The following is a 26,815-nucleotide window of genomic DNA, read 5'->3' as shown; positions in this document are numbered from 1 at the left end:
ATGACATCACTGATGACAGCACTGATGACATCTCATTTGACATCACTGATGACCTCATCCAGTGACTGTGTTTTTCTGTAAAGTTCATCAACGCCAAAGTTATTCAACATAGAATTTTCAGAAATCCCTATTAAAAAAAATCCTAACTATATATACCTACTGGCGACCGCCAGTAGGTAATATAATTATATATTTATTATTTATATAATATTATAATTATATAAAATATAAATATATATATACACAAATAATAAAATACACATATATATATATACACACACACACAGATATATGCAACTGATTTGGGATCTAATGAGAACTAAAAAGAAATGCTGGTCTTAGAAAGCAAATTATTGGATAAATGATGGTCAAAAATGGTACACAGATAAACTGAGAAGAGAACAAGATGATAATTTAAAAACTGATTGCAGGACTCAAAAAACAATCTGACTTGGGTCTAAAATGGTTTATATAACTGAGAAATTGACATGCTGTCTTACCTTGCACGTGCTGCTTCCACTGCAAGGCCAAGAATATTACCTTTTCCTGTGGCAGCCGATTCAGTAATGGCATCAAGGCAACGCTGTGCTGCTACACTATCCCTGCAAGCTTTTACCTGCAGAGAGAAAAAACATAAAAGCTGAAGAAAGATATTTGTCTAGCTGCCTTTGTTATCCTTATTATGTTTTTTTTCTTTCTTGCAGCCCCTTGCTTTATTATGCATATTGATAATTAGAAAAAGGTGCAAAAAATAAAAAACACATTTATTCATGTTATTGATCCTTGTTTCACGATAATCAAGTCTGCTTAAATATATTCTTACTAGCGGCCCGTCCCGACGTTGTCCAGGTATGAGTTGCTGCCGGCCAGTAGTATATGGTTTTGTAGGATTTCGTTTTGATAGCATGTCTTGTCTGTGACAGGCCTGTGAAACGCTCCGATTCACAGTGCTCTGCTGATGCACTTAAGAGTGCGCGTTCAGTAGTGTGTGAACTCGAGTTTCCCTACTTTATTTTTCCTTGCAATATTATATAGAGCAAACTCGACAACATGGCATGAGCACAATTTACATTACAGAAGAACACATTCATCTGTGGTAGGCACGGGGAGACAAAGCGATTAGCCAGGAATCACAGGATGTTGAGCTGATGCCAAGATTCGAACGTAGCTCCCAAGCTCTAAAGTTCGCAATTCTAGAACTTGCGGCGGGAGGTGTGTCTAAAAGTGTATGTCGGTGCTGCCCATCAATGAGAGAGACCTGTGCATTTTTCTAATGGGTGGTGAAAAAATATGAGTATGTTGCTGGAGATGTGGGCCGCCGTGCCACCAATGTACTTACCGGGGGAGGGTAAACACCCATTACACCCATTATTCCGCAACTTTCTTTCCGCATACCATCACTCAGCATACTTTCATTACGAAAGTACCATGACTCCGCAATGCCATTATAACGCATTATAACGCATGGCATTACATTTTATATGCTTTTACCACGCATACATTTACAACGAAATTCGTTGTAAATGCATGAATGGTAAAAGCATGTTTTTTTTAATGTTTGGATAAGGTAAGTATGGGTATAGGGGTATATGTTTTGGGGTAAAGAGGTATATGTTTGGGGGTTTTGGGTATTTTAAGGGTTCAGATATAATTTTGGGTTATGGGGTACATGGGTGGGTTTAGGGATAGGTATGGGTTTTGGGGTACAGGGGTATTTTTAGGGTTCAGGGCTAGGTTTGGGTTTTGGGGTATAGGGGTATTTTTTAGGGTTCAGGGGTAGGTTTGGGTTTTGGGGTACAGGGGTATTTTAAGCGTTCAGGGCTAGGTTTGGGTTTTTGAGGTACAGGGGTATTTTTAGGGTTCAGGGCTAGGTTTGGGTTTTGGGGTACAGGGGTATTTTAGGGTTCAGGGGTATGTTTGGGTTTTGGGGTACAGGGTTAATTTTAGGGTTCAGGGCTAGGTTTGGGTTTTTGGGTACAGGGGTATTTTTAGGGTTCAGGTGTAGGTTTGGGTTTTGGGGCACAGGGGTATTTTAAGGGGTCAGGGCTAGGTTTGGGTTTTGGGGTACAGGGGTATTTTAGGGTTCAGGGGTGGTTTTGGGGTACAGTGGTAAACACCCATTTTTACGCAACTTTCTTTGCGCATACCATCACTCCGCATACTTTCATTACGAAAGTACCATGACTCCGCAATGCCATTATAAGGCATGGCATTACATTTTATAGGCTTTTACCACGCATACATTTACGAAATTTGTTCAGGCTAGGTTTGGGTTTTGGGGTATAGGGATATGTTTAGGGTTCAGGGGTGGTTTTGGGGTACATGGGTATTTTTAGGGTTCAGGGCTAGGTTTGGGTTTTGGGTACAGGGGTATTTTACGGTTCAGGGCTAGGTTTGGGTTTTGGGGTACAGGGGTATTTTAGGGTTCAGGGGTGGTTTTGGGGTACAGTGGTATTTTTAGGGTTCAGGGTTAGATTTCGGTTTTGGGGTACAGGTGTATTTTTAGGGTTATGGGGAATGTTTGGGTTTTGAGGTACAGGGGTATTTATAGGGTTCAGGGCTAGGTTTGGGTTTTGGGGTACAGGGTTATTTTTAAGGTTTAGGGATAGGTTTGGGTTTTGGGGTACAGAGTATATTTATAGGGTTAAGATGGGTTAGTGTTTAAGGGTGTTGGGGTATTTTAAGGAGTAAGGGTGGGTTATGATTATGGGGTGCAGGGGTATGTAAAGGGAGCAGGGTGTGATTAGCACACGATATGAGACATGGCATGAAGGGCGGAACATACCACACGCCCCCAGCGTTTGTCACGCCTCCAGCACACGCCCACAGCACAACGCAGACACGCCCACAAGGGACTACTTTGCTGGCACGGTTCTTTTACCTTTTAAATGTATATGGTGGGCGTCTGCATAGCCTGCTGCAACTGCCCTTTCCAACGCTGTATTGGGTGTTGTGATTGGTGCTGTGGTTCCTGAAATTACCCGCCTCAAAGGTTTGGGCTCTCGCTTTGTTATATTAGTATAGATTAGTTCGTATGAATCAAATCTCATGTTCCAATTACTCTTTTCCATGTCAAAGTTTCATGGAAAATTGACGAGTCCATTTCTCGTTTATTATTTTTAAAACAAAAGTAACATTTCATACAATGTAAGTAAGTGAAAGGGTGCCAAGGTCTTTTTCTGCGAATTGTTTATTCTGAAAGATTCAACAATGAATAGACATGATACATAAACTAATAACTGAGTCTGAAAAAAATAGAAGGGACTTCGTGCCGGAGACTCAGGTTCAAGCCCAAGCAGTGCTGAAGGCTACATGGAGGAGCACTTAACCTTCACACTGTGGGCTTATCAGCCTTCCTTTCAATGCAGACTAGAACAGCAGATGCTGTTTTTTCACTGAACATTGCCTTAATTGTACAGAGGAGGCATGTGGGTGTGATCCCTCTTTGAAACTCGAATTAGACCTTTAGATGGTTCGAAGGTTAGTTTACCTAGCCAAAGAGGAGAGAGTGGGTTTATAAATATTGGTACAAGGAAAGCCTTAGGACTTGATCAGTAAGTTGCAATATATTTTACTGTTTACCCTCCTTACAATCTTTGTGGATACTGGCATGCTGATCTTTTTCATAACTACCATTCATATGCACTTGAATAGGTTGTAGATTTTAAAAATACATTTTTAAAATATATCCCTTGTTACCAAGGGGTTTAAGTGTGCTTTTTCATGATGTTTCCACTAATTAACCCTCTGATATCTACAGTTCGACTGGTGTGTTGTCTCGGTCTGGGACATTGCCAAAACCCTTAGGACATCCCTGCCAAATTCTGAGCGCGATGACCTAGATGCCCCGGTTACAACAGAAGAGGTTCAGAATGCTCTTGCCGATATGCGCTCAGGTAAAACTCCGGGCCCAAACAGGTTTTCGTGTGAGTTTTACAAGAAATACTCCTCCCCAAATATCAACACATTATTTGGCGGCACTCCATGCTGCTGTGGAGGATGGCCACCTCCCGGCTAACACGCATCACACCGAAATAGTTATCTTCTTGAAACTGGGCCGACCCCCAGAACTGCATGCCTCATATAGACCAATCTCCTTACTTAATGTGGAGGCCAAACTCTTGGCCAAAATCATTGCAAACCGCATTGTCCCACACATTTCAAACATTAGTCCATCCCGACCAGGCAGGTTTTATGCCCAGCCGCACCACCCGACACAATATTCGTCGCGCACACAATGCCATTGCCTCCGTAGATCGGCTGGATTTGCCAGCTGCACTCCTTCTCGTCGATATCGATAAGGCCTTCGATTCCCTCAGCTGGACCTATCCCTTCAAACACTTGGGCTGCCTAAACATAGGCCCTAGACTTCTTAAATACTTTTGCCTCCTATACACGGACATCCCAGCCGTTGCACATTGTAAGAGGCACTGGGCAGGGATGCCCTTTATCTCCATATCTACTTGCGCTCGCCATGGAACCCCTTGTGGCCTGGGTACGAATCAACGCCCAGGTATGTGGCTACCAGTGGTCATGTGAGGTTTCCGTATAGCGCTCTATGCTGACGATGTTTTATTCTTTTTCACACGCCCAAATAGATCCGGCCCACATCTGCTTCGAATAACGGAAAATTTAGGCCAAAACTTCGGACTTTATAAGAACGCTCGCTAGTCTTTCCTGTGGCCTCTGTGCGCTGATGATAAGCTTGGGATTTGGACACAGGAGGTGACCGTGCTGCCAGATGGCTTCAAGTATTTTGGGGTATCCCTGTCGGCGTCCCAACTCGGCTCCTGGGCCAAAAATCTAGCCTCTCTGCTGCCTCAGATTAGACAACAGGTTGGCTGCTGGTCACATCTGCCCCTGACACGGTTCGCCAGATCAGCCATTTTTAAAATGGTCTCGCTACCCTGCCTACTCTATCAACTCGAAAACAATGCTTACACGATACCACATACATGCTTTTGGCAATTAAATTCAGTCCTTAGTCACTTCCTTTGGGGTGGGGCACCGTGCAGGTAGCACTACGAGCATGCTTTCAGTCCACGACATCCAGGTCTACCATACAGCGTCCCATCTCCTCATCTTAAACGATTGGTGGTATGGCGATAGACGTAGAAATCTCTACACATGATCCTATACTCTAGTGCAAAACTCCAGTCGCTACCACCCGCAACCCGGACGGTTTTTGTGATTAGGCGACAGGCACTGCGCAAGATCAGGTGGTGAGGAAGACTAAGGAGACTCCTCTTTGGCGCAATGGCCTCCTACCCCAATTGCTTGTTCTCCTGGGGTTTGTAGGCTTGGACACTATTGGGATCTCAACGGTTGGCGATGTTCTTCACGGTCTGACCCTTAAGTCCTTCCAACAGCTTCAATCCGACTTTTAAATGCCCCGATCCCAATTTTATAAATATCTTCAATTTCATCACACATTCTCCCTATGCCTTGCCCAGCTAGGCACTATTCCTGACTTTAGCCCCATTGAGGCAAAGGTGTTTTAGGAGAGATGGGCGCGCACACAAAAACACGGCACTATACTGCACCTTAGTCACTAATAGTCACACCAGACTCCACAAGACCAGAGCGGCCTGGCAGGAAGACTTAGGGTCCACTTGACGAAGACGACTGGGTTGAGGCCCTTGAATATCCGCGCCGTGCGGCCATTACGACGCGACTTCGACTTATACAATTCTAGTACCACCACCGGGTATACTTCACTCGCTACAGGCTTTGGCGCACTGGGATGATTGCGTCCCCCTTGTGCATGCGGCTAAGTGCGACATTGCCAAGGCTTCGAAGGCGACTTCGCCGCCCTCTGTTGGGGCATGGAATCAGGCCTTGATTTCCCCATGGGGCTGGAAATTCTGATTTTTAAGGCACTGGGATGTCCTCAGAAACACAAAAAATATGGAAGTGGTAGGCTGATTATCGGGGCTTATATCTTGAATCTATCTCCCCCAGAAACATGTACTGATGGTTTGCCATGAAGATCCAAAGTTATGTGCACTGAGACCAACTGTATTTATGCTAACAAATCACGATTGGAGTCAATAACCGATAATGAATACATGGACATTGTGACACTGCTGTTCTTTGTTTATACTGTTCATCTTTGTTTGATTCAGTCCTATATATATCCTCATTTTGTCGACAAGTACATTTTGAAGAAGTTGACATCTTTACTAATGCCATGTTATGCATACAATATATTGCCCTGGTCTTCCTGGGCTTATTTGGCCTGTGAACAATAAAATCGGTTGTGAAAGAAAAAAAAAAAACCTTAGTCCAACGGTGTCTGGAAAAGCTACCTAGGCGGTATTCTGGAATATCCAGGCTACCTACCACCTTAACGAACCAGTCTATGTCTTAGAACATCATCTTACATCTTAGCCATTCCTGAGTCAATTTTCCATACATAAAAGCATTCATTAAACACTCATTGGGGTCATTTAGACCCCAATCATAGTCCACCAACTGGCTAGGGCAGTGGAAGTGTAATTTCCGCTGGCCTGGGGGAGAACTGCCATCAGATTGTAAGTTTCTGGCCCTGTTGCCTGTATAACTTTTCCAAACTTGATCTCACCTGCACAACAGGAGTGTTTTGCGTAACTGCAGTTTCCGATCGCTGCCCATGCCATGGCTGCTCACTCAGATTCATTTTTCCAGAAACAAAACTCAAAAGCAGACGTTTGCTAATGAAAAACAAATACATGTCTCTGACACAAAGTAAGTTTTCTCCCTGTGCATCTGGAACATTTCTGAATTTTTCAATTACACAACCATCATGATACAATGAAAAATATGCTGTGGTGCAGAGGGTCAGCAGCTTTGTCATGAATTGGCTAACAAATAAAGGTTTCTAACAGTAGAGTTAACCGATGCTTCACTTTGGGAAACTAATGTCCCTCGTGCCAAAACGAGGTGGTGAAATTGCAGGTTTTGCAAAGCAGAAAATCATGTGGGGGATAGCAGATGCCCTGCTTGAAATTAAATGAAATACCAGTATTTGTAAAGTGCACAGCTACCTCTGAAGTGGTGTCCCGGCGCTGGGGGCCCTTGGGAAGATTAAACAAGCTATTGCCCAGAGTCACATGGTGCTGGGCTGACCTGCCGCCGGTGCTGGGGATCGAACCGTGAGCCCCAGATTCCAGCGTCAGTCGCCCTAGCCGCTGCGCCACACCTCTTCCACTTTGCTTCCCCTTTACATAAATGACCCTTGTAGTACTGTTCTGTTATGTTGTCCCAGTAGACAGACATCAGTTGAGAGGATCAACAATGAATTTGTGGAGTGGGAAGTGGCCAGTCTCGTTTTGCAGGTAAGAAATTTCCAAGTGGTGCAGACACTTAAAATAATAATATTCCATTTTAAACCAAGTCCAGAGTCTTAAGTAAATCAAGGTAACTTCTGGTGCTGCTTATGAAACATGAGCCCTATTTCTCAATCCCACATTAGGTGACCTACTGAATTCAGAAGGCTTTTAAAACACATTTTTGGAAGATTACCATAGAATAAGTTGCAGTAATGTAACAGAAGTCTGCGTGTGAAGTATAATAACAGTCATGCTGGAGCGGGTGAAGCAGGACCACGTGAAGCACAGTTTTCTTAAACTGACCCCTTTTAGTTAACGCACGCATCTCTGTACATCACAATCGCCACATTCTTCACTTATGAGCAGGCCTGAGACCTTCACTCAAAGGATGAAAAACAATGGTGTCAAAAAGAGGTCTTCTTGCAAATCAATTCTACAACCTGTTTTTAACAAACGGGCACTATCGCACTCAAACACCACATTCAGGTCAAAAGGTGCCCCAATGGTAGACACACTCAACTAAACTTGAATACACACTCTCAACTAAACTTGAATACTTCCCGGACAGAATAGGAATTTTTAGTTAAATATTATCTAGGATTTTGACAAAGGGAGAGTTGATTGCACTTAAAATCAGTTTAAACAATGCTGAAGCTAAGAAATATTCCATCTCAGAGTTGCATATGCAACAGATAAAGTAAAACTCTGACTACAAGAGAGCTTTCCTTAAAAAATCCCTCAACCTGGGGTGGGGGCGGGGGGGGGGTGCGGGGCATGGCTAGCGCCCACTGAAGATGGCAGCGGTCCTTTGACTCTCCCGGGACAGCGGCTGAAGCGGCAGTCCAGAAAACCTTCTGACGACCCTGTAGGTGCTTCATTTAGACAGCACTGGCCTACATAAGTTGGTAGAAGTGACTGCTTCAACGCACGTCTTGCTCGTCCCTCAGCGGCTCAGTCTTTGTGAATCCCGCCATCTTGGATATCGGGATATCTCCTCACATGCGTTAATAGCAGAAGATGTTTCAGTCAATCCCTGATGGGCAGCGATGTATTCAAGGAAGCAAAAAATACACTGAAGGTTTATTTTTCCCTGCTCACCTTCATTTTATGCTATGCTCCTGCTCTCTCTTTCTTTCTTTTAAAATAGGCTTGGTCGCTTCATTATCCAGTTTTATATATTACGCATGTAGTCACCTGTTGTTTCTATCTCCATGGCATACCTCCCCTAAAACGAAATAGCATCTTAGCTGCTATTTATTGAGCACTGAGAATATTTTGTTGACTTATCTGCGCTACTACAAATTCTTTTGAGTAAATAATTATGCATAAGCCTTCTGGACGCTGCGCTCGCCTTCACAGAAACTTTCTCATTCCTCTTCATGTGGTGCTTGTCTTTGGGCTGATGGCCGCCTCTCTTTGACAGTGTGTATTTGATGACAATGCTTTAGTACGTCACCTAAGCCCATTCTGTCTTAAATCAGCTGCACAAAGTCTTCACACTGAGATGGTCTCTTTGTGCTTGGCTGGGTGTATGTCTCAAGCAGTTGGACTCCCCTGCCATTTGTCATCCTCATCGCATATTCTATCCTCTCGTTCAAGCTCTCGTTTACGTCTACAAGTGGAAGATTCAACAAACTTATCGCCTAAAGGCACTTCGACATCGGCCAATGGTATGCCCTCTCGTGCTAATGAGACGCCCAGTAAAAGATTAAAAAAGGATCCCACTTCTCCTCCTAAACAACCTTCATCTGTCTACATGGACCTCCTGTTGGACAAAATCAGATCTATTTGCCCTTTTGTGGAAGAAACAAATTCTAAAATACAAACTCTAACAGATAGTTGGTCACAAATGGAGGAAAGACTTACTATCGCAGAGCAGAACATTCAATCTTTGGGCTCTTCTAAAACTAAAGTAGAATTTCTACAATTTAAAGTGGCTTCGCTACAGAAGCAGGTCGAAAATCTCAAAAACAGGAACAGAAGAAATAATCTTCGCATTTATGGTCTAACAGAGGGCTCAGAAGGATTAGACCCCCATTGCCTTTTTCAAATCTTTCCATCCAAAACTTCTTAATCTACCCATGGGATCTCCCTCAATATTCAAAGCGCTCACAGACTGGGCCCTCCTTCTGTTACCTCAACTTCCAACATGAGAAGACCGAGAGGAGTCATCTTATAGTTCTAGAATACACAGATCTGCTCAGGGTCCTGGCGGCTGCTAGGTCCATCAAATGTATTTCATGGTCAGGTAACTCATTATTTTTTAGACCACGCCTTTGCTCTATTGGTGCCCGATTTCGCCTTTTTCACCCATGTCTTTTTAAGGTGACCTATAACAACACCACCACCACTTATGAAGATCCTATAAGGTTGAAAGGTTTTCTCAATTCATGCAGCGCAGAGACAATGGACACTTCCTCACTGCATATTAAGTAGTTTGCTCTGTTGCGTTCCAGGTTTTAAAATATGTGCTTTACTCTAACGAATCCTTCATGTTTATTTAATGCAGATGTTGCTGTTCCTACTACGATCTGTTGTTTGATGTCCACTTGTTTCTGTTATGTTATGTTATGTTATGTTATGTGGTTTTTATTAGGCGCACAGATGATCCAGCTAAGGAGCGTCCTGGCGCCCGACAAGGCAGCTACACAACACAACTAAATAAAAACAGCACAAACAAAATGACTAAGGGAATAAAAATGTTTTCACGGCGCGACGAAAAGAAAGCAAATCGCTCATAGCGCGAATTGCCGGGGGTAAGGAGTTCCACAAAGCAGCGGCCCGCACTCGAAATGAGCGTCCACCGGCCCTGGCTCGCTTAAAGCGCGGTACCACGGCCAATTCGAGGTCTGCCGATCTTAAGGGTCGTGCTGGGATGTAGTTGGCCATGAGGGTCGTAAGGATCGTTGCCGGGGACCCCTTCAAGATCTTATAGGCGACGCAGAGGACCTTAAACTGAATCCGCTGCGCCACCGGGAGCCAATGCAGCGCTCGTATGGTGCTGGAGGTAGGACAGAATCTTGGAAGGCCTACCACCGCTCTCGCTGCTGCATTCTGGATCCGTTGCAGGCGCCCGATCTCAGCCACGTTCAACCCGGCCAGCAAAGAACTAGCATAATCCAGCCTGGAGATGACGGTAGCTTGGATCATAAGTTGCCGAGTGGGGGAATCGAAGAACTTTAGCACCGGACGGAGCCCACGCAAGATGCCGAAGCAACAAGCAGCCGTGCGTTTAGTGTGGCATGCAAACGTAAGGGAAGGGTCCAACCAGACCCCGAGGTTCTTAAGCTCGGCGACTGGGATGGGAGCAGAACCCAACTCCTCCGGCCACCATCTCTCTCCCCACAGTTCCGGTTGCCTACCAAATACCATCACCTCGGTCTTACTAGCGTTTAGCTGGAGACAATTGAGCGTCATCCAGCTAGCGACCGCCCTCAGTCCTTGTTGAAACCTAGGGGCGTCGACTTCAGCATCCCCGCTGATCGTGACCGCTAGCTGGGTGTCATCGGCATATGACACCATGGTCATACCCCATTGTTTGACAACCTCAGCTAGCGGCCTTACGTACAGATTGAACAGCGTAGGACTCAGCGAGGAGCCTTGGGGGACGCCCAGGTTCAACGGAAGAAATTTTGACTGATAAGGTGGGACGGTCACGCTAAAGGCCCGGTTGGTTAGGAACGACCGGAACCAGTCGAGAGCAGTGCCGGTAACACCAGCCTCCTCTAAACGCTGCAGAAGGATAGGGTGCGAGACGGTGTCAAAGGCAGCGCTTAGATCTAATAGCACCAGCGCTGCCGTTTGTCCCGCGTCAAGCACGGAGCGAAGGTGCTCCACCATGTAGAGCAGAGCCGTCTCCGTGCTATGACCTGCCCTGAACCCATTCTGCGTGGCGTCGAGTATATCAGCTCGACGGAGATGTTCCGAGAGGGCGGCATTTACGTGTGCCTCCATCACCTTAGCCGGCCACGGCAAGAGTGAAATAGGCCGATAGCTCTCCGGCTTGCTCCCATCCAGGCTAGGTTTCTTCAGGATCGGACGAACCATGGCTCGCTTCCACTTCAGTGGAACTACGCCAGATGTAAGTGACGCATTGACCAAGGAACAAAGCGGGGAGATGTCATGTGCCGCAAGGTCCTTGAACACTTCAGGGCAAAGTGGATCCTCAGGGGACCCAGACTTCACTCTGCGGGCCAAAGTGCCTAGGCTATCAGAGTTTAACAAAGGTAGAGAACATAGTCCCTCAGATGGTGGTGGCTTAGAAGATGTAATCGCCGAGGGAACGACCACAGGAAAGGCTCGGTAGATGGCATTCACCTTTTCCAGGAAAAACTCTGCCAACTTTTCACAGTGCTCCACAGAGCTCTGGTGTGATGTTGTAACTTTTTTGGCAGTGAGGTCTTTCAATACCTTACAGGTTTCGCATTCTGATCATATGATCCATCTGTTGTATCCGTTGTTTGTTCTGCAACCCTCCCCGCCTTCCCTCATGGAGTCTGGATGTGTCATCCTTCCATGTGGCCTCATCCTCCCCCACTTCTCTCTTGTCTTGGAGTTTTCTTAGGTATGACATTCCTCCCCTTTGTAACTCTTCTCATCGTATTTCCATGTCACGGTAACTCTTTTTCTTGGTCTCTATCTACACCCGTTAACTGTAATGCTTTTCTATACCTATGAGATTTCTTTCTTTTTTCTTTCTTCTTAATCTTTTGAGTTTTAATGTTTTTATTCATTTATCTGTATCATATGTTTCTCTGAACTTCGATTGTGTTAAGGCTGATTTTTTATGTTATCCACTTTCTATTGATATTTTATGTTTTTAAAAATTGTCACATGGAATGTTAAAGTCTTGAATTCCCCTATTAAGAGACAGCGAGTACTACCATACTTATCCAAAATAGATGCTCATATTGTTTTGTTGCAAGAAACACATCTTACGGAAGCTGAATCTTTAAAGCTTAAGAAGAATTGAGTTGGTAAAGTCTTCTCCCTTGGTGATGGCAAAAGAAATGGTGTTATAACTAATGTTCCCTCTAATTTTCTTTCTTTGTGTGCGTCAGTGTGAGGTCTCTGTGTGCTTCAGCCATGGAAATGTGCGCCAAGAACCCGACTGTATGTGTGGGTGCAGCAACAGTGGTTCTGCCTCGGGGTTCCTGATTTATTGTGCAGATAACTGACTTAGGTACTGGAACGGAGGAGGCCTGTTTGATGGGGCAAGCAGTGCCTGACTGGGAACCCAAAGTAGCCCTGGCAATTTTGCCGCACCGGCTCCCACCCTCCAGTAACAAAACTGGCCCCCACTGTTCCAAAACTGACGCCCACCCTTCCAGCCTCCAAGGGCAAATGCCTGATGCCTGCTAAGGCCAGTCCAGCCAAGGGGATGGCCTTCGTATTGGTGACTGGAGTATTATGGTTGTGTCATGTTCGAAATGACAAAGTGCAGAGCATCTGCAATCACGACAAACCTACACTAATATATATTAGGAAACCAGGGCAACCAGCCACATTCCACAGTGCCAGTGATCCTCTTCTTTCCTAACCAGCAACACAGCGGCGGCTCAGGGACCTCTTAAGGAGTATGAGCACCCTAGGCTAAACATATTTTGGGGGCCTCTGTGATGATCAGCTTTTAATTTATGATCCAGTTTCAGCTTTCTCTTGTCCTTTTGGCCAGATCACAAACAGTGCACAGACACACTTGTTCAAATTCCAAATGTGTTTATAGTTAATATTCAGGGACAGTGATGTATTTTTCCAATATTGTAGCACAGTAGAAACTCACTAATACTACTGCAAATAATCACTGTGACATCCTCCCATTTCTCATATCTGAGTTCTTGTTTGGATCTAAAAGATTTTTTTTATGGATATAGCCTGAAACAAAAACACTTTTGACATAAAATGTCTGTAATACAATCTCACACATAACCCAGATTAAAAATAAATAAAAGGAAAATGCTATTTGCAATGTTCTGTTTAAGAATTATTCAAGGTCATCAGGGCAAGAGATGGCTCTACCAAGGTAGGGGTTACTCCATCCTTTAAAACTAATAAGAAAACAAGTTACTTACCTTTAACTTCAGTTATCCAGTATTGGTATCTTTCATAGATTCACATGCCTGAATCATTCCCGCCAAGGCGGGAGTCCCACGGTATATAAAAAAGCAGTGCCAAAGGTAAATTACAGTAGTAGGCCTAAGAGAAAGGCCTGAGGCCTAAACTCTAGTAGCCTATCTACCTCATTATGCCAAAAGGACCAAAGACTTTGTCCCAACCAATCAGCTTACAGCACCCTCTAGAACACTCTCTGCAGTGCCAGTTCTCCTCAGATTTTTGTTAGCACAAGTAGGAAATGAGAATCCCAAAAATAGAGAACTGACTCTCCGGGGAGGAGGGTGAGTGCATGTGAATCTATGAAAGATACCAATACTGGATAACTGAAGTTACAGGTAAGTAACTTGTTTTCTTATCCAGTATTGGGGTATCTTTCATAGATTCACATGAATCAGAGTAGCAAGCACTATGCCAGGTAATAGTCGGTTGCGGATGGTGGGAGACTTATACTGATACACTCCCAGATACACCATATTTAACAACCAACAAGTGTGAAGTAAGTGCATTGTCAAAGTTAAAACATGACTAGATTCAAAAGGAGTAGTCATAGAGTATCAACCAGGAACATCACACATAATAAGTAGGCATATTGAAATATGTCTATATACACAAAATACACAGTCCATCTATAATTACGTTTGCCCATTATATATATATATATATAGGTTAGGCGTCAGTGGAATTGCGTGAATTTATATATATACTGGATCGGCGTGGCTCGTACTTCATGGTTATAGAAGTGAAGTTATTGTTGGATTTGGATATATATATATATTAGCAGCCCGTCCCGACGTTGTCCGGGTATGAGTTGCTGCCGGCCAGTAGTATATTGTTTTGTAGGATTTCGTTTTGATAGCATTTCTTGTCTGTGACAGGCCTGTGAAACGCTCCGATTCACAGTGCACTGCTGATGCACTTAAGAGTGCGCGTTCAGTAGTGTGTGAACTCGAAATTCCCTACTTTATTTTTTCTTGCAATATTATATAGAGCGAACTCGACAACATGGCATGAGCACAATTTACATTACAGAAGAACACATTCATCTGTGGTAGGCACGGGGAGACAACGCGATTTGCCTGGAATCACAGGATGTTGAGCTGATGCCAAGATTCGAACGTAGCTCCGAAGCTCTAAAGTTCGCAATTCTAGAACTTGTGGCGGGAGGTGTGTCTAAAAGTGTATGTCGGTGCTGGCCATCAATGAGAGAGACCTGTGCATTTTTCTAATGGGTGGTGACGAAATATGAGTATGTTGCTGGAGATGTGGGCCGCCGTGCCACCAATGTACTTACCGGGGGAAGGTAAACACCCATTATTCCGCAACTTTCTTTCCGCATACCATCACTCCGCATACTTTCATTACGAAAGTACCATGACTCCGCAATGCCATTATAACGCATGGCATTACATTTTATATGCTTTTACCACACATACTTTTACAACGAAATTCGTTGTAAATGCATGAATGGTAAAAGCATGTTTTTTTTTAATGTTTGGATAAGGTAAGTATGGGTATAGGGGTATATGTTTTGGGGTACTGAGGTATATGTTTTGGGGTGTTTGGGTATTTTAAGGGTTCAGATATAGTTTTGGGTTATGGAGTACAGGGGTAGTTTTAGGGTTTAGGAATAGGTATGGGTTTTGGGGTACAGGGGTATTTTTAGGGTTCAGGGCTAGATTTGGGGTATAGGGGTATTTTTTAGGGATCAGGGGTAGGTTTGGGTTTTGGGGTACAGGGGTATTTTAAGCGTTCAGGGCTAGGTTTGGGTTTTTGAGGTACAGGGGTATTTTAAGGGTTCAGGGCTAGGTTTGGGTTTTGGGGTACAGGGGTATTTTAGGGTTCAGGGGTGGTTTTGGGGTACAGTGGTAAACACCCATTTTTCCGCAACTTTCTTTCCGCATACCATCACTCCGCATACTTTCATTACGAAAGTACCATGACTCCGCAATGCAACGCATGGCATTACATTTTATAGGCTTTTACCACGCATACATTTACGAAATTTGTTGTAAATGCATGAATGGTAAAAGCATGTTTTTTTAAATGTTTGGATAAGGTAAGTATGGGTATAGGGGTATATGTTTTGGGGTACTGAGGTATATGTTTTGGGGTGTTTGGGTATTTTAAGGGTTCAGATATAGTTTTGGGTTATGGGGTACAGGGGTAGTTTTAGGGTTTAGGGATAGGTATGGGTTTTGAGGTACAGGGGTATTTTTAGGGTTCAGGGCTAGGTTTTGGGGTATAGGGGTATTTTTAGGGTTCAGGGGTAGGTTTGGGTTTTGGGGTACCTGGGTATTTTTAGGGTTCAGGGCTAGGTTTGGGTTTTGGGTACAGGGGTATTTTAGGGTTCAGGGCTAGGTTTGGGTTTTGGGGTACAGGGGTATTTTAGGGTTCAGGGGTGGTTTTGGGGTACAGTGGTATTTTTAGGGTTCAGGGCTAGGTGAGGGGGAGAATGGTGCAAGGGGGAGGGGGAGAAGGGTGCAAGGGGGAGGGCGAGAAGGGTGTAAGGCAGAGGGGAGAAGGGTGCAAGGGGGATGGTGATGAAGTTAACAATTTGCCCCCCCACCCCCGGAAACATTTCTGCGGACGCCCATGATCAGAGCCCACCCCACGTAAACTTCTTGTAACGCCACAGAGCTCCTTGACCCTTTTTCTAGCCTGGTTACTTTTAGTGGGAGTGCTTTATACTACTCTATGATGGTGTTGTATGCATTGAGATGTACTTTATAAGATCTTTGTGATTGCAAATAAAGTTTTATGATAGTGCTGGCTACTCTCTGAATCCTTCATCACGTCTAGGCTTGATTCTTCATGTAGACCAGTGGTTCCCAAAGCGTGCGCCGCGGCACCCTGGTGCGCAGGTAAAAAAATGGTGGGGAGCCACGGCCAACTGCCAATTAGGTCAAGGGAGCCACGAGTCAAAAAAGTTTGGGAACCACTGCTATAGTGTATACTGCATGCCTCGCAATGCGATGGCAGCGCTTTCGCGCTGCAATGCTGGCGAGACCTAACAAAAAAAACGCTGTTGCGGTCAAAGATAGCCGGTTGTAGCGTGTTTTTCTTTTTTACTTTTTAAAGGTTAACGAGAGGCACGAAAATTAAAATAAGCATTGGCAAAGTCAACTGGCATCCCTATACAAGTGATATTATTGGCTTTGACAATGTGTTTTTGCCATGTTGTACACCAGTGTGGTTGCTGTTCAGAAAGGCTAAACGTTAGTGGCATTGAGTGTCCTAGAGTGAAGTGGGGGGGGTTGGAAGTGTTGTAGACTGGGTTTGTTAGAGTGTCAGAGTGGAGTAGGAAGAGTAGTGTGTCAGAATTGAGTAGAGGGGAGTTCAGTGGCAGAGTGTGTCGTAGAGTACAGTGCCGCAGAGTTCAGTGTTGTAGAGTGGGGTGGGGTGGAATAGAGCGGAGCGGGTTTGAGTGTATTGAGGTAGTGGGGCAGATTCGATTGAAGTAGTTTGGGGCGGTTGGACTGGGGTAACGTGGGTTGGATTGCGTGGAGTGGGGTGGATTGGAGTGGGTGGCGCATTTAAGTGGGGTGGATTGAAATGGGATGAGGTGAATTGGAGTGGGGTGGATTAGATTGATTTAGGGTGATTGGATTGCAATGATAGGACAGGGATGAATTGGACTGGATTAGAGTAGGGTGGTTTGTAGTGGGGTGAATTAGAATGGGGTGGATTAGACCGGATTAGGGTGTGGTGAATTGGACGGCCACTGGAGAAGGGTGGATTGGATTGGAGGGGGGTGGATTGGAGTTGGGTGAATTGGACTGGAGTATGGTGGACTGGAGTAGGGTGGACCGGACTGGAGTAGATTAAACTGATATAAAGTGGATTAAATTGATATAAAGTGGATTGGATTAGGGCTCAGTGGGGTGGATTGGAGAAGAGTACGTTGGATTGGACTCCGGTGGAGTGGACTGGATGGGGTGTTTTTGATTGGAGTGGGACGTACTTAAATGAGGTTGGGTGGATTGGGGTGGGTTGGACTGGGGTGGAATGGAGTAGGGTGGATGAACAATAGTTACTTACCTGTAATCTGTGGTTCTCCAGTATTGGTGTCTTTCATGGATTCACATGCCTGTTTCAATCCCCGTCGTCGGAGTGGGAATCCCATGGTACATAAAAAAGCAATAATATGCCTAAAGAAAAAAGAAAACCTTGGTAATAACAAACCAGGAAGTAAAGTAGCCCTAAGCTACAGTGCACAGAACTTCCACACTCATGACTATCCTAGTCATTTTGTTAGTCCAAACTGCAGCCAATCAGGCGACAGCACCCACCAGAATGTTCTCCTCAGAGGCTCAGGCTCTCAGATTTTCTCGCACAGGAGTGGAACCAAGTAATTGCCTGAGGTAGCCTCTGAGGGGAGATGGGTGGGTGCATGTGAATCTATGAAAGACACCAATACTGGAGAACCACAGATTACAGGTAAGTAACTGTTGTTCTTCTCCAGTATTGGGGTGTCTTTCATAGATTCACATGCCTGAATTAGAGTAGATAATTAAACAACAGGGGGTGGTGATGGACAGAGTTTCTGAATTAAGCAGAATACTCTCACCCAGTCAAGAGATCAGGGCTTGATCCAACACCGTTTTTTAGCTCACTGCACCATCCCAGCTCAGAACCTGGCTATATGCAAATTAGTCTGTCCCTGGCCCAGTGCATCATGGGAACAGGGCAGACCAAACTACCAAGCCAATTCTTTCACTGGGAAGGAAACAAGCTTCCGGGGACCGGTTTCTGGCATTGCAGCCGTCTTCGGCCCGGCTTGCTTGAATCCTGATGGTGCAATGAGCAAGGGACTCACGTCTGAGTATACCCTTCCACGCTGATGGTGGACAAAATAATTAAACAACAGGGGGTGGTGATGGACAGAGTTTCTGAATTAAGCAGAATACTCTCACCCAGTCAAGAGATCAGGGCTTGATCCAACACCGTTTTTAGCTCACTGCACCATCCCAGCTCAGAACCTGGCTATATGCAAATTAGTCTGTCCCTGGCCCAGTGCATCATGGGAACAGGGCAGACCAAACTACCAAGCCAATTATTTCACTGGGAAGGAAACCCCCTGTTGTTTAATTATTTTGTCCACCATAAGCGTGGAAGGGTATACTCAGACGTGAGTCCCTTGCTCATTGCACCATCAGGATTCAAGCAAGCCGGGCCGAAGACGGCTGTAATGCCAGAAACCGGTCCCCGGAAGCTTGTTTCCTTCCCAGTGAAAGAATTGGCTTGGTAGTTTGGTCTGCCCTGTTCCCATGATGCACTGGGCCAGGGACAGACTAATTTGCATATAGCCAGGTTCTGAGCGGGGATGGTGCAGTGAGCTAAAAAACGGTGTTGGATCAAGCCCTGATCTCTTGACTGGGTGAGAGTATTCTGCTTAATTCAGAAACTCTGTCCATCACCACCCCCTGTTGTTTAATTATTTTGTCCACCATAAGCGTGGAAGGGTATACTCGGACGTGAGTCCCTTGCTCATTGCACCATCAGGATTCAAGCAAGCCGGGCCGAAGACGGCTGTAATGCCAGAAACCGGTCCCCGGAAGCTTGTTTCCTTCCCAGTGAAAGAATTGGCTTGGTAGTTTGGTCTGCCCTGTTCCCATGATGCACAGGGCCAGGGACAGACTAATTTGCATATAGCCAGGTTCTGAGCTGGGATGGTGCAGTGAGCTAAAAAACGGTGTTGGATCAAGCCCTGATCTCTTGACTGGGTGAGAGTATTCTGCTTAATTCAGAAACTCTGTCCATCACCACCCCCTGTTGTTTAATTATTTTGTCCACCATAAGCGTGGAAGGGTATACTCAGACGTGAGTCCCTTGCTCATTGCACCATCAGGATTCAAGCAAGCCGGGCCGAAGACGGCTGTAATGCCTGAAACCGGTCCCCGGAAGCTTGTTTTCTTCCCAGTGAAAGAATTGGCTTGGTAGTTTGGTCTGCCCTGTTCCCATGATGCACTGGGCCAGGGACAGACTAATTTGCATATAGCCAGGTTCTGAGCGGGGATGGTGCAGTGAGCTAAAAAACGGTGTTGGATCAAGCCCTGATCTCTTGACTGGGTGAGAGTATTCTGCTTAATTCAGAAACTCTGTCCATCACCACCCCCTGTTGTTTAATTATTTTGTCCACCATAAGCGTGGAAGGGTATACTCAGACGTGAGTCCCTTGCTCATTGCACCATCAGGATTCAAGCAAGCCGGGCCGAAGACGGCTGTAATGCCAGAAACCGGTTCCCGGAAGCTTGTTTCCTTCCCAGTGAAAGAATTGGCTTGGTAGTTTGGTCTGCCCTGTTCCCATGATGCACTGGGCCAGGGACAGACTAATTTGCATATAGCCAGGTTCTGAGCTGGGATGGTGCAGTGAGCTAAAAAAACGGTGTTGGATCAAGCCCTGATCTCTTGACTGGGTGAGAGTATTCTGCTTAATTCAGAAACTCTGTCCATCACCACCCCCTGTTGTTTAATTATTTTGTCCACCATAAGCGTGGAAGGGTATACTCAGACGTGAGTCCCTTGCTCATTGCACCATCAGGATTCAAGCAAGCCGGGCCGAAGACGGCTGTAATGCCAGAAACCGGTCCCCGGAAGCTTGTTTCCTTCCCAGTGAAAGAATTGGCTTGGTAGTTTGGTCTGCCCTGTTCCCATGATGCACTGGGCCAGGGACAGACTAATTTGCATATAGCCAGGTTCTGAGCTGGGATGGTGCAGTGAGCTAAAAAACGGTGTTGGATCAAGCCCTGATCTCTTGACTGGGTGAGAGTATTCTGCTTAATTCAGAAACTCTGTCCATCACCACCCCCTGTTGTTTAATGAATTAGAGTAGATAGCAGTACAAGAAAAAACAAACATGCTCGTAAGACGCTTACAGTATACAGCAGATATGCATGCAAGGCAATAACCAATAACATGTTAGAAGCGTCTAAACAAGAGCATAGAGGAGGAGGGAGAACAGAGGCTCACCTTATTTAAAAAGATTGCGAAGAACTGCTCTTCCCACCGAAGCATCTGCATCACTTGCTGGGTCTAGACAGTAGTGTCTTGTAAAAGTGTGCCTGCTGGACCACGTTGCCACCCTGCAGATCTGAAGAAAAGGCACACCAGCGAATAGAGCGGTGGAAGAGGATACCGCCCTTGTAGAATGCGCTCTTGGTAAGGACTGCAAGAGTCTTCAGTGAATGCCTGAATGTCACAGACCCTTCTAGCTGATGTTAAAGCCAATAGCAAAGAGACCTTTCAAGTAAGAAACTTGAGGTCAATCTTATGGATAGGTTCAAAGGGGCGACGCATGAGTTGGGCTAGCACCACATTCAAATGCCAAGATGGAGGTGGTCGTCGAATTGGAGGGAACATACGAAAAAGACCTTTAAAGAATTGCTGGATTATTCTTGAAGAAAACAGAGAGTTCGATCCGTCCTGACGAAATCTGGAAATGGCTGCCAGAAATACTTTAAGGGTAGAATGTGCCAAACCCGATCTAGCCAAATGCAGATAGAAAGGCAAGATTTGTTCTGGTCTAGCATGAATGGGATGCAGATCACCAGCTTGGCACCAGGCACAGAAACGCTTCCATTTGAGTTTGTAGGTCTTAATCGTTGATGGTGCCCTAGCATTAGCGAGAACTTCTTGACAATCTTGAGGAATGTCTAAGTGGGCGAATTCATTGTGTTGTGGAGCTAAGCTGATCATTTCAAAGAAACTGGGTCCGTATGGTATACTTGGCCCTCTTGAATTGTCAGGACATTCGGTATTCGAGGCAGCTGTATCGGCCTGCACTCCGAGAGGAGGAGAAGCTCGGTGAACCAATATTGTCGGGGCCACCTTGGAGCTATCAGGATTAGACGGCATGGTTCTCTCCTCATCTTCCTGATGACCTTGGGAATTAAAGGAATCGGCGGAAAGGCGTATGCAAATATCCAACACCAGTTCATCGAAAGGGCATCCCCGCATGAGTTCCTGTGGGGAATCCAGCTTGCAAAGCGTGGGCATTTCCCGTTCTGACTCGTCGCAAACAAATCCAGGTCGGGGTGACCCCACTCTTGGAATATTTGATCCCGGGTAGGCTGATGCAACTCCCATTCGTGATTGCATGCAGTAGACCTGCTGAGGGAGTCCGCTAGCACATTGGCAACCCCTGAAACATGGACCGCCGACAGATGGATGTTGTAATCCAGGGCCCAATTCCAAATCTCTTGTGCTTGATGGGATAATCGGGCCGACCTTGTGCCTCCCTGTTTGTTCAGGTAATGCATGCTGGTTGTGTTGTCTGTTCGAATTAGAACCGTGGAACCCCCTAAAATTGCTTGAAAGGATTTCAGGGCGAGAAAAATGGCTCGTAACTCTAGGAGGTTTATGTGCCACTTTTTCTGCTGTATGTTCCATTTGCCACTGATTGCCATTCCCTGGAGGTGGGCGCCCCAGCCCTTCAGAGAAGCATCTGTGGTCACGATGAATCTGGGCACCTCTGTCAGGAATGCACACCCCACCTGTAAGTTGCACTTTTGCATCCACCATTGAATGGAGTTCCTCATCCGAGGGGTTATGTTGATAACGTCTTCGAATGATCCTACTACCTGTACCCACTGAAGACTGAGTTCCTCTTGCAAAGGCCTCATCCTTAGGCAACAGTTGGGGATGAGAGGAATACAGGACGAGATCATTCCTAGGAAAGACTTGAATTTGCGTACAGAAACGCACTTTCTTGTTAGTAATGTAGAAGCCATCTTGTGAATCTTTAACTGCCTTTCTCTTGAAATGAAAACTTGGGCGAGCTTCGTGTCCAGTGTCGCTCCCAAGAAAGACTTTCTTTGGGATGGAGTCAGATGAGACTTCTCGAAATTCACTGAGAAACCCAGGCTCTGAAGTAGTGACAGACATCGTTGTACGTGAGTTGTTGCTGTGACGAAAGAACTGGCCTTGATAAGGCAGTCGTCTAAATATGGATACATTTGAATTCCTTCCAATCGCAGGTGGGCCGCCACAGGAGCTAACATCTTTGTAAAAACTCTGGGGGCTGAACGCAGTCCAAAGGGGAGAACTTTGAACTGAAAATCCCTGCCTGCCACTCTGAACCGTAAGAACTTCCGGTGTCTGGGAAAAATGGGCACATGGAAGTATGCGTCCTGAAGGTCGAGTGTTGCCATGTGATCCCCTTCTGAAAGAAATTGGGGGATTTCTTGAAGTGTTAACATCCGGAAGGATAATTTTTTGAGGTATTTGTTGAGGGCACGCAGGTCGAGGATGGGGCGCCATTCCCCCGACTTCTTGCGAATGAGGAAAAGTCTTGAATAAAATCCTTTCCCTCTCTGATGTTGAGGTGCCCTTTAGATTGCTCCTTTCCGAATCATGGAATGTATTTGGGAGAACAGCTCCTTGAGATGAGCTGGTGGTGGACCTTTTGGGGAGAATTTGGAGGGGCTTTGACGAATTCTAGAATGTGACCCCTGGATACCACGTCCAGGACCCATCTGTTCGTAGTAATGTTGGACCAATTTGAGAAGTATAGCGATATTCTTCCTCCAATTTGCTTCAGGTTGGGTCGAAGTGGTGGCAGGATGTATTTCTCACTTGCTCTTGTTGATGTCTCTTCCTCGATAAGAGGTTTTTCCGCTTGACTGGGAGTAATTGCCTCTCCTTTGACCATACGTTTGTTGTCGGTATGGTTGATATATTTGGTTACCTTGTGAGTTGTTGTAGGAACGCTGTTGTGAATAACCTCCTCTGTTAGAGAAATTGCCCCTTCCTCTTGCTACACGAAAGGAAGACTTACGAAATTGAAGAGATCCCAGCGATCGTGCAGTCTCCGTGTCTTTCTTTATGGCTTATAAAGACTCATCCACATGTTGCCCAAAAAGGAACTCTCCATCATAGGCCGTGTCCATGATCTTAGACTGGACCTCCAGGCGAAAGGATGTAGATTTTAGCCATCCCTGTCTCCTCAGAACAGCTGCACCCGCCAGCTCTCTGAAACCCGTGGATGCCACGTCCACTGCTGCATCAATAATTTCAGATATAACACATTCTCCCTCTTGTAAAATCTTTCTGGCTTCAGCTCTATCAGGCTCTGACAGCTTCTCAATGTAAGGCGATATGTCCGACCACATCTGCCTGTCATATCTCCCAAGTATTGCAAGGGAGTTCGCGGCACGGACAGTAGTTGCCGCAATAGTTGAGACTTTCTTTCCTATTGAGTCGAGGCGTCTTCCCTCTCTATCCGGGGGAGCAGTGACCTGCGTAGCTGGATTCTTAGCTCTCCTCTGAGCCGCCTGGGTAACCACTGAGTCCGTTTTAGCCTGACCAATAAGGCATGCCGGTGACTTGGTAGGCGCCTTATATTTCTTATCTACCCGAGGTAGAACTGCAGGTAGAGAGTTTGGCGTAGCCATTATCTTTAAACCCTTCTTCCAGATAAAATCAATTATTGGGATGGGCTTGACTTGTCTTTGTGGTAAATCTTTAAAATCATATAGGAAGCACTCATCCTGTTTAGCCTCCATTGTGATGAGGAACCTTTTTGTTGCCCTGTCCATGATTTGGTGGAAGGTCGCAATGTCTACCGGCGGAGAATCCGCTGTAGGTGGGCCAGCTGGAGAAGGAGTTTGTGCTGATACTCATCCCAATCCGACGATACTGACTTGTCGTCCACTTCGCCTTCTTCTCGTTCCTCCTCCGAAGTATTATCACCCTGTGTATGATGAAATGACACTGGCGAAGGAGGTATTGCAGGTTGTGACTCCGTAGTTGGCAGCGGAGAAGCTGCTCTTGGAGGTCTTAGTGTTGTCTTAATTGGTCTTGGCACAGGTGTAGAGACGTGAGATTCACCTGATACTGATGGAGGAAATCGGCGATAATAATCGCTTAACATATATTGGAGATTATGCAAGAGGTCCAGTGGCATTTGCGTGGTAGGGCTCAAGGAATTGTTCCTCCTCTTCATGCTCCTCATCCTGGAGTTTTATAAGCAGCTCAGATAGGCTTCTGGCTGCACGGAAAGTGTCATCCTCAAAGGGTTCCTCTTCCTCAGAATCTAGCAACCTTTCTGGCAATTTTAATGGAGATAGAGTTGTTAAAGATGAACCACGCCTTTCTAAAAGTGAAGCTGTGGTAGACGGCGAAGGCAGCGGTATTGCGGATGGCTTGGCTGACCATACTTGCATTTCCGTACAGGTTGACAGTGGGGGCGTCGACGGTGCCGTCGTCGACGGTAAAAAACCTGTATCCAACTGTGGAGCAAGAACCATCATCGACGGTGTGTCCGACGACGGTAATGTTATCGTCGACGATGATGTTGTCGACGTGGGTGTCTTCTTCGTCGACGATGGCGTCGTCGACGGGAGCGTCTTTTTCGTCGACGATGAGGTTGTCAACGGGAGTGCCTTTTTCATCGACGAGGATGTCGTCGACGGACGTATCTTCTTCGTCGACGGTAACGTCGTCGACGAGAATGTCGTCGACGGTAAAGTAATCTTCGTCGACGGCAAGATATTCGTCGACGCTTGTATTGACGACGGAGTACTCGTCGACGGTACCTTCAGGATTGATGGTACTATCTTCGTCGACGAGATGGGTCGAACTTGGACATGAACAAACGTCGACAGTGAGGAGGCTGTAGACATCACCATAGCTGGTTTTGGTGAGGAGAAAGTCACCGTAGATGTTGAGGAGGTGACAACATGAAGAGATGGCGACGGTGAAGCTGTCTTTGATGCTGAAGTGATCAAAGGTGTAGTCTGAGGTAAAATTTTATGAGAAGCTGCTTTGGAAGATGTAGATTTTCCAGTTTTCCTTGAGGGCGTATCAGGACCAGATTTAACAGGTGGAGAAACCTTTTTTGAAGTAGAAGGCACGCCAGAATCCTGAGAGGATTGGGCTTTCTTCAACACCTTTGCCCCAGGAGAAGCTAACTCAACCTCAGCTTTCCTCTTCCTAGAGGATATAGAAGACCCCGAGGCTATGCTCCCTACCTCAGAAACGGGGTTATCCTGGTCCTTTATCTTCTGGAGCCACAGGAGAAGATGACCCTCTCTGTCCCTGAGGGTTTTCTGAGGAAAGGTTCTGCAAATTTTACACTCCTTCACCTCATGATCTGGATACAGACAAAATATGCATTTTTTGTGAGGATCCTCCTTAAACAGCCTTAGCTTTCCACAGGAATCACAAGCCCTAAAAAGGGATTTAGGAGTAGACATCTTTAGAAGGTAAAAAACCAACCAAAGTAAGAAGAAACTGAGCAGAGCTCAGGGAGACTCCCTTCACACGACGTGCGGTAGAAAATCTGAGAGCCTGAGCCCCCGAGGAGAACATTCTGGTGGGTGCTGTCGCCTGATTGGCTGCAGTTTGGACTAACAAAATGACTAGGATAGTCATGAGTGTGGAAGTTCTGTGCACTGTAGCTTAGGGCTACTTTACTTCCTGGTTTGTTATTACCAAGGTTTTGGGTTTTCTATAGGCATATTATTGCTTTTTTATGTACCGTGGGACTCCCACTCCGACGATGGGGAATGATTCAGGCATGTGAATCTATGAAAGACACCCCAATACTGGAGAATTTTTGAGATGGGGTGAATTGAATGAAGTAAGACGGAAAGGAGTGTGGTGAATTGGCTGGGGTGGATTGGAGTGGAGTAGATTGTATTGCAGTGGTGTACATTGGAGTGACCTGGATTGGATTTGGGCGGTTTGGATTAGGGTGTAGGGAAATGAGGTGGACTGGAGTGGTGTGGGGCGAATTGGAGTGGGGCAGATTGTTTTGGATTGGAGTGGGGCGGATTGTTTTGGATAAGGGCATATTGGATTGGGGAGGAATGGAGTGGGCAGACTGTTTTGGATTGGAATGAGGCTGATTGGATGAGGCGGGTTAAGATGAGGCGGATTAGAGTGGGGCGGATTGGAGTGGGGCAGTTTGGGGTATACTTTATGATTATGTATTAAAGCATTATTCCAGAAATTACACATAAGAAAGAAACAATGTCACTTTGCAATATTTAGAACAAGATAATCATCATCTTTTTAGAACAGCGCCCACAAGCAAAAACAAAAGAAAACATGAGTGCAAAGTGAGAAAAGAAGACTTGGCAAAATAAAAGAAAGTTATCTATAGAAAAGAAGTCTTTGCAATTTTGTGTCCCCTTTAGACATATTTTTGCCAGTCACACGCCTTCTGATTGCATGGCAATAAAAGTTAAAAAGACAAAATAGTACCTCAATCACGTATGGAGCAGCGGACAGGCAATGATTTCATTAAATCAATCAGTGTTTGGTCCCTGCTCCAGAGAGAGAAAGGGAAATGATGTTTGGCCTTCAGTGACAAATTAAGACGCTGTAAAGAAGTGTACCACACAAGCAAAAAAATGGGTAAACAACAGGTGGGCTCCAAGCTTTCTTTT

At 45.6% G+C, this 26,815-nt stretch overlaps 1 protein-coding gene across 3 annotated transcripts in view; it reads right to left on the bottom strand.

The window, feature by feature from the left end:
• Positions 1-26,815, bottom strand: part of LOC144828554 (methylmalonyl-CoA mutase, mitochondrial-like) — a 268,618-nt gene that overhangs the window by 107,879 nt on the left and 133,924 nt on the right. For all 3 annotated transcript variants that reach the window (XM_078686829.1, XM_078686831.1, XM_078686830.1), the window contains exon 9: positions 501-616. In XM_078686829.1, the coding sequence (XP_078542955.1) occupies positions 501-616 (116 nt within the window). The remainder of the gene's footprint in view (positions 1-500; positions 617-26,815) is intronic.

Source organism: Lissotriton helveticus, chromosome 4_1 (genome assembly GCF_964261635.1).
Source record: "Lissotriton helveticus chromosome 4_1, aLisHel1.1, whole genome shotgun sequence".
Classification (NCBI taxonomy): Eukaryota; Metazoa; Chordata; class Amphibia; order Caudata; family Salamandridae; genus Lissotriton; species Lissotriton helveticus.
The sequence above is the reverse complement of the archived record's forward strand: the minus strand, read 5'-3'. Positions and strand labels throughout refer to the sequence as shown.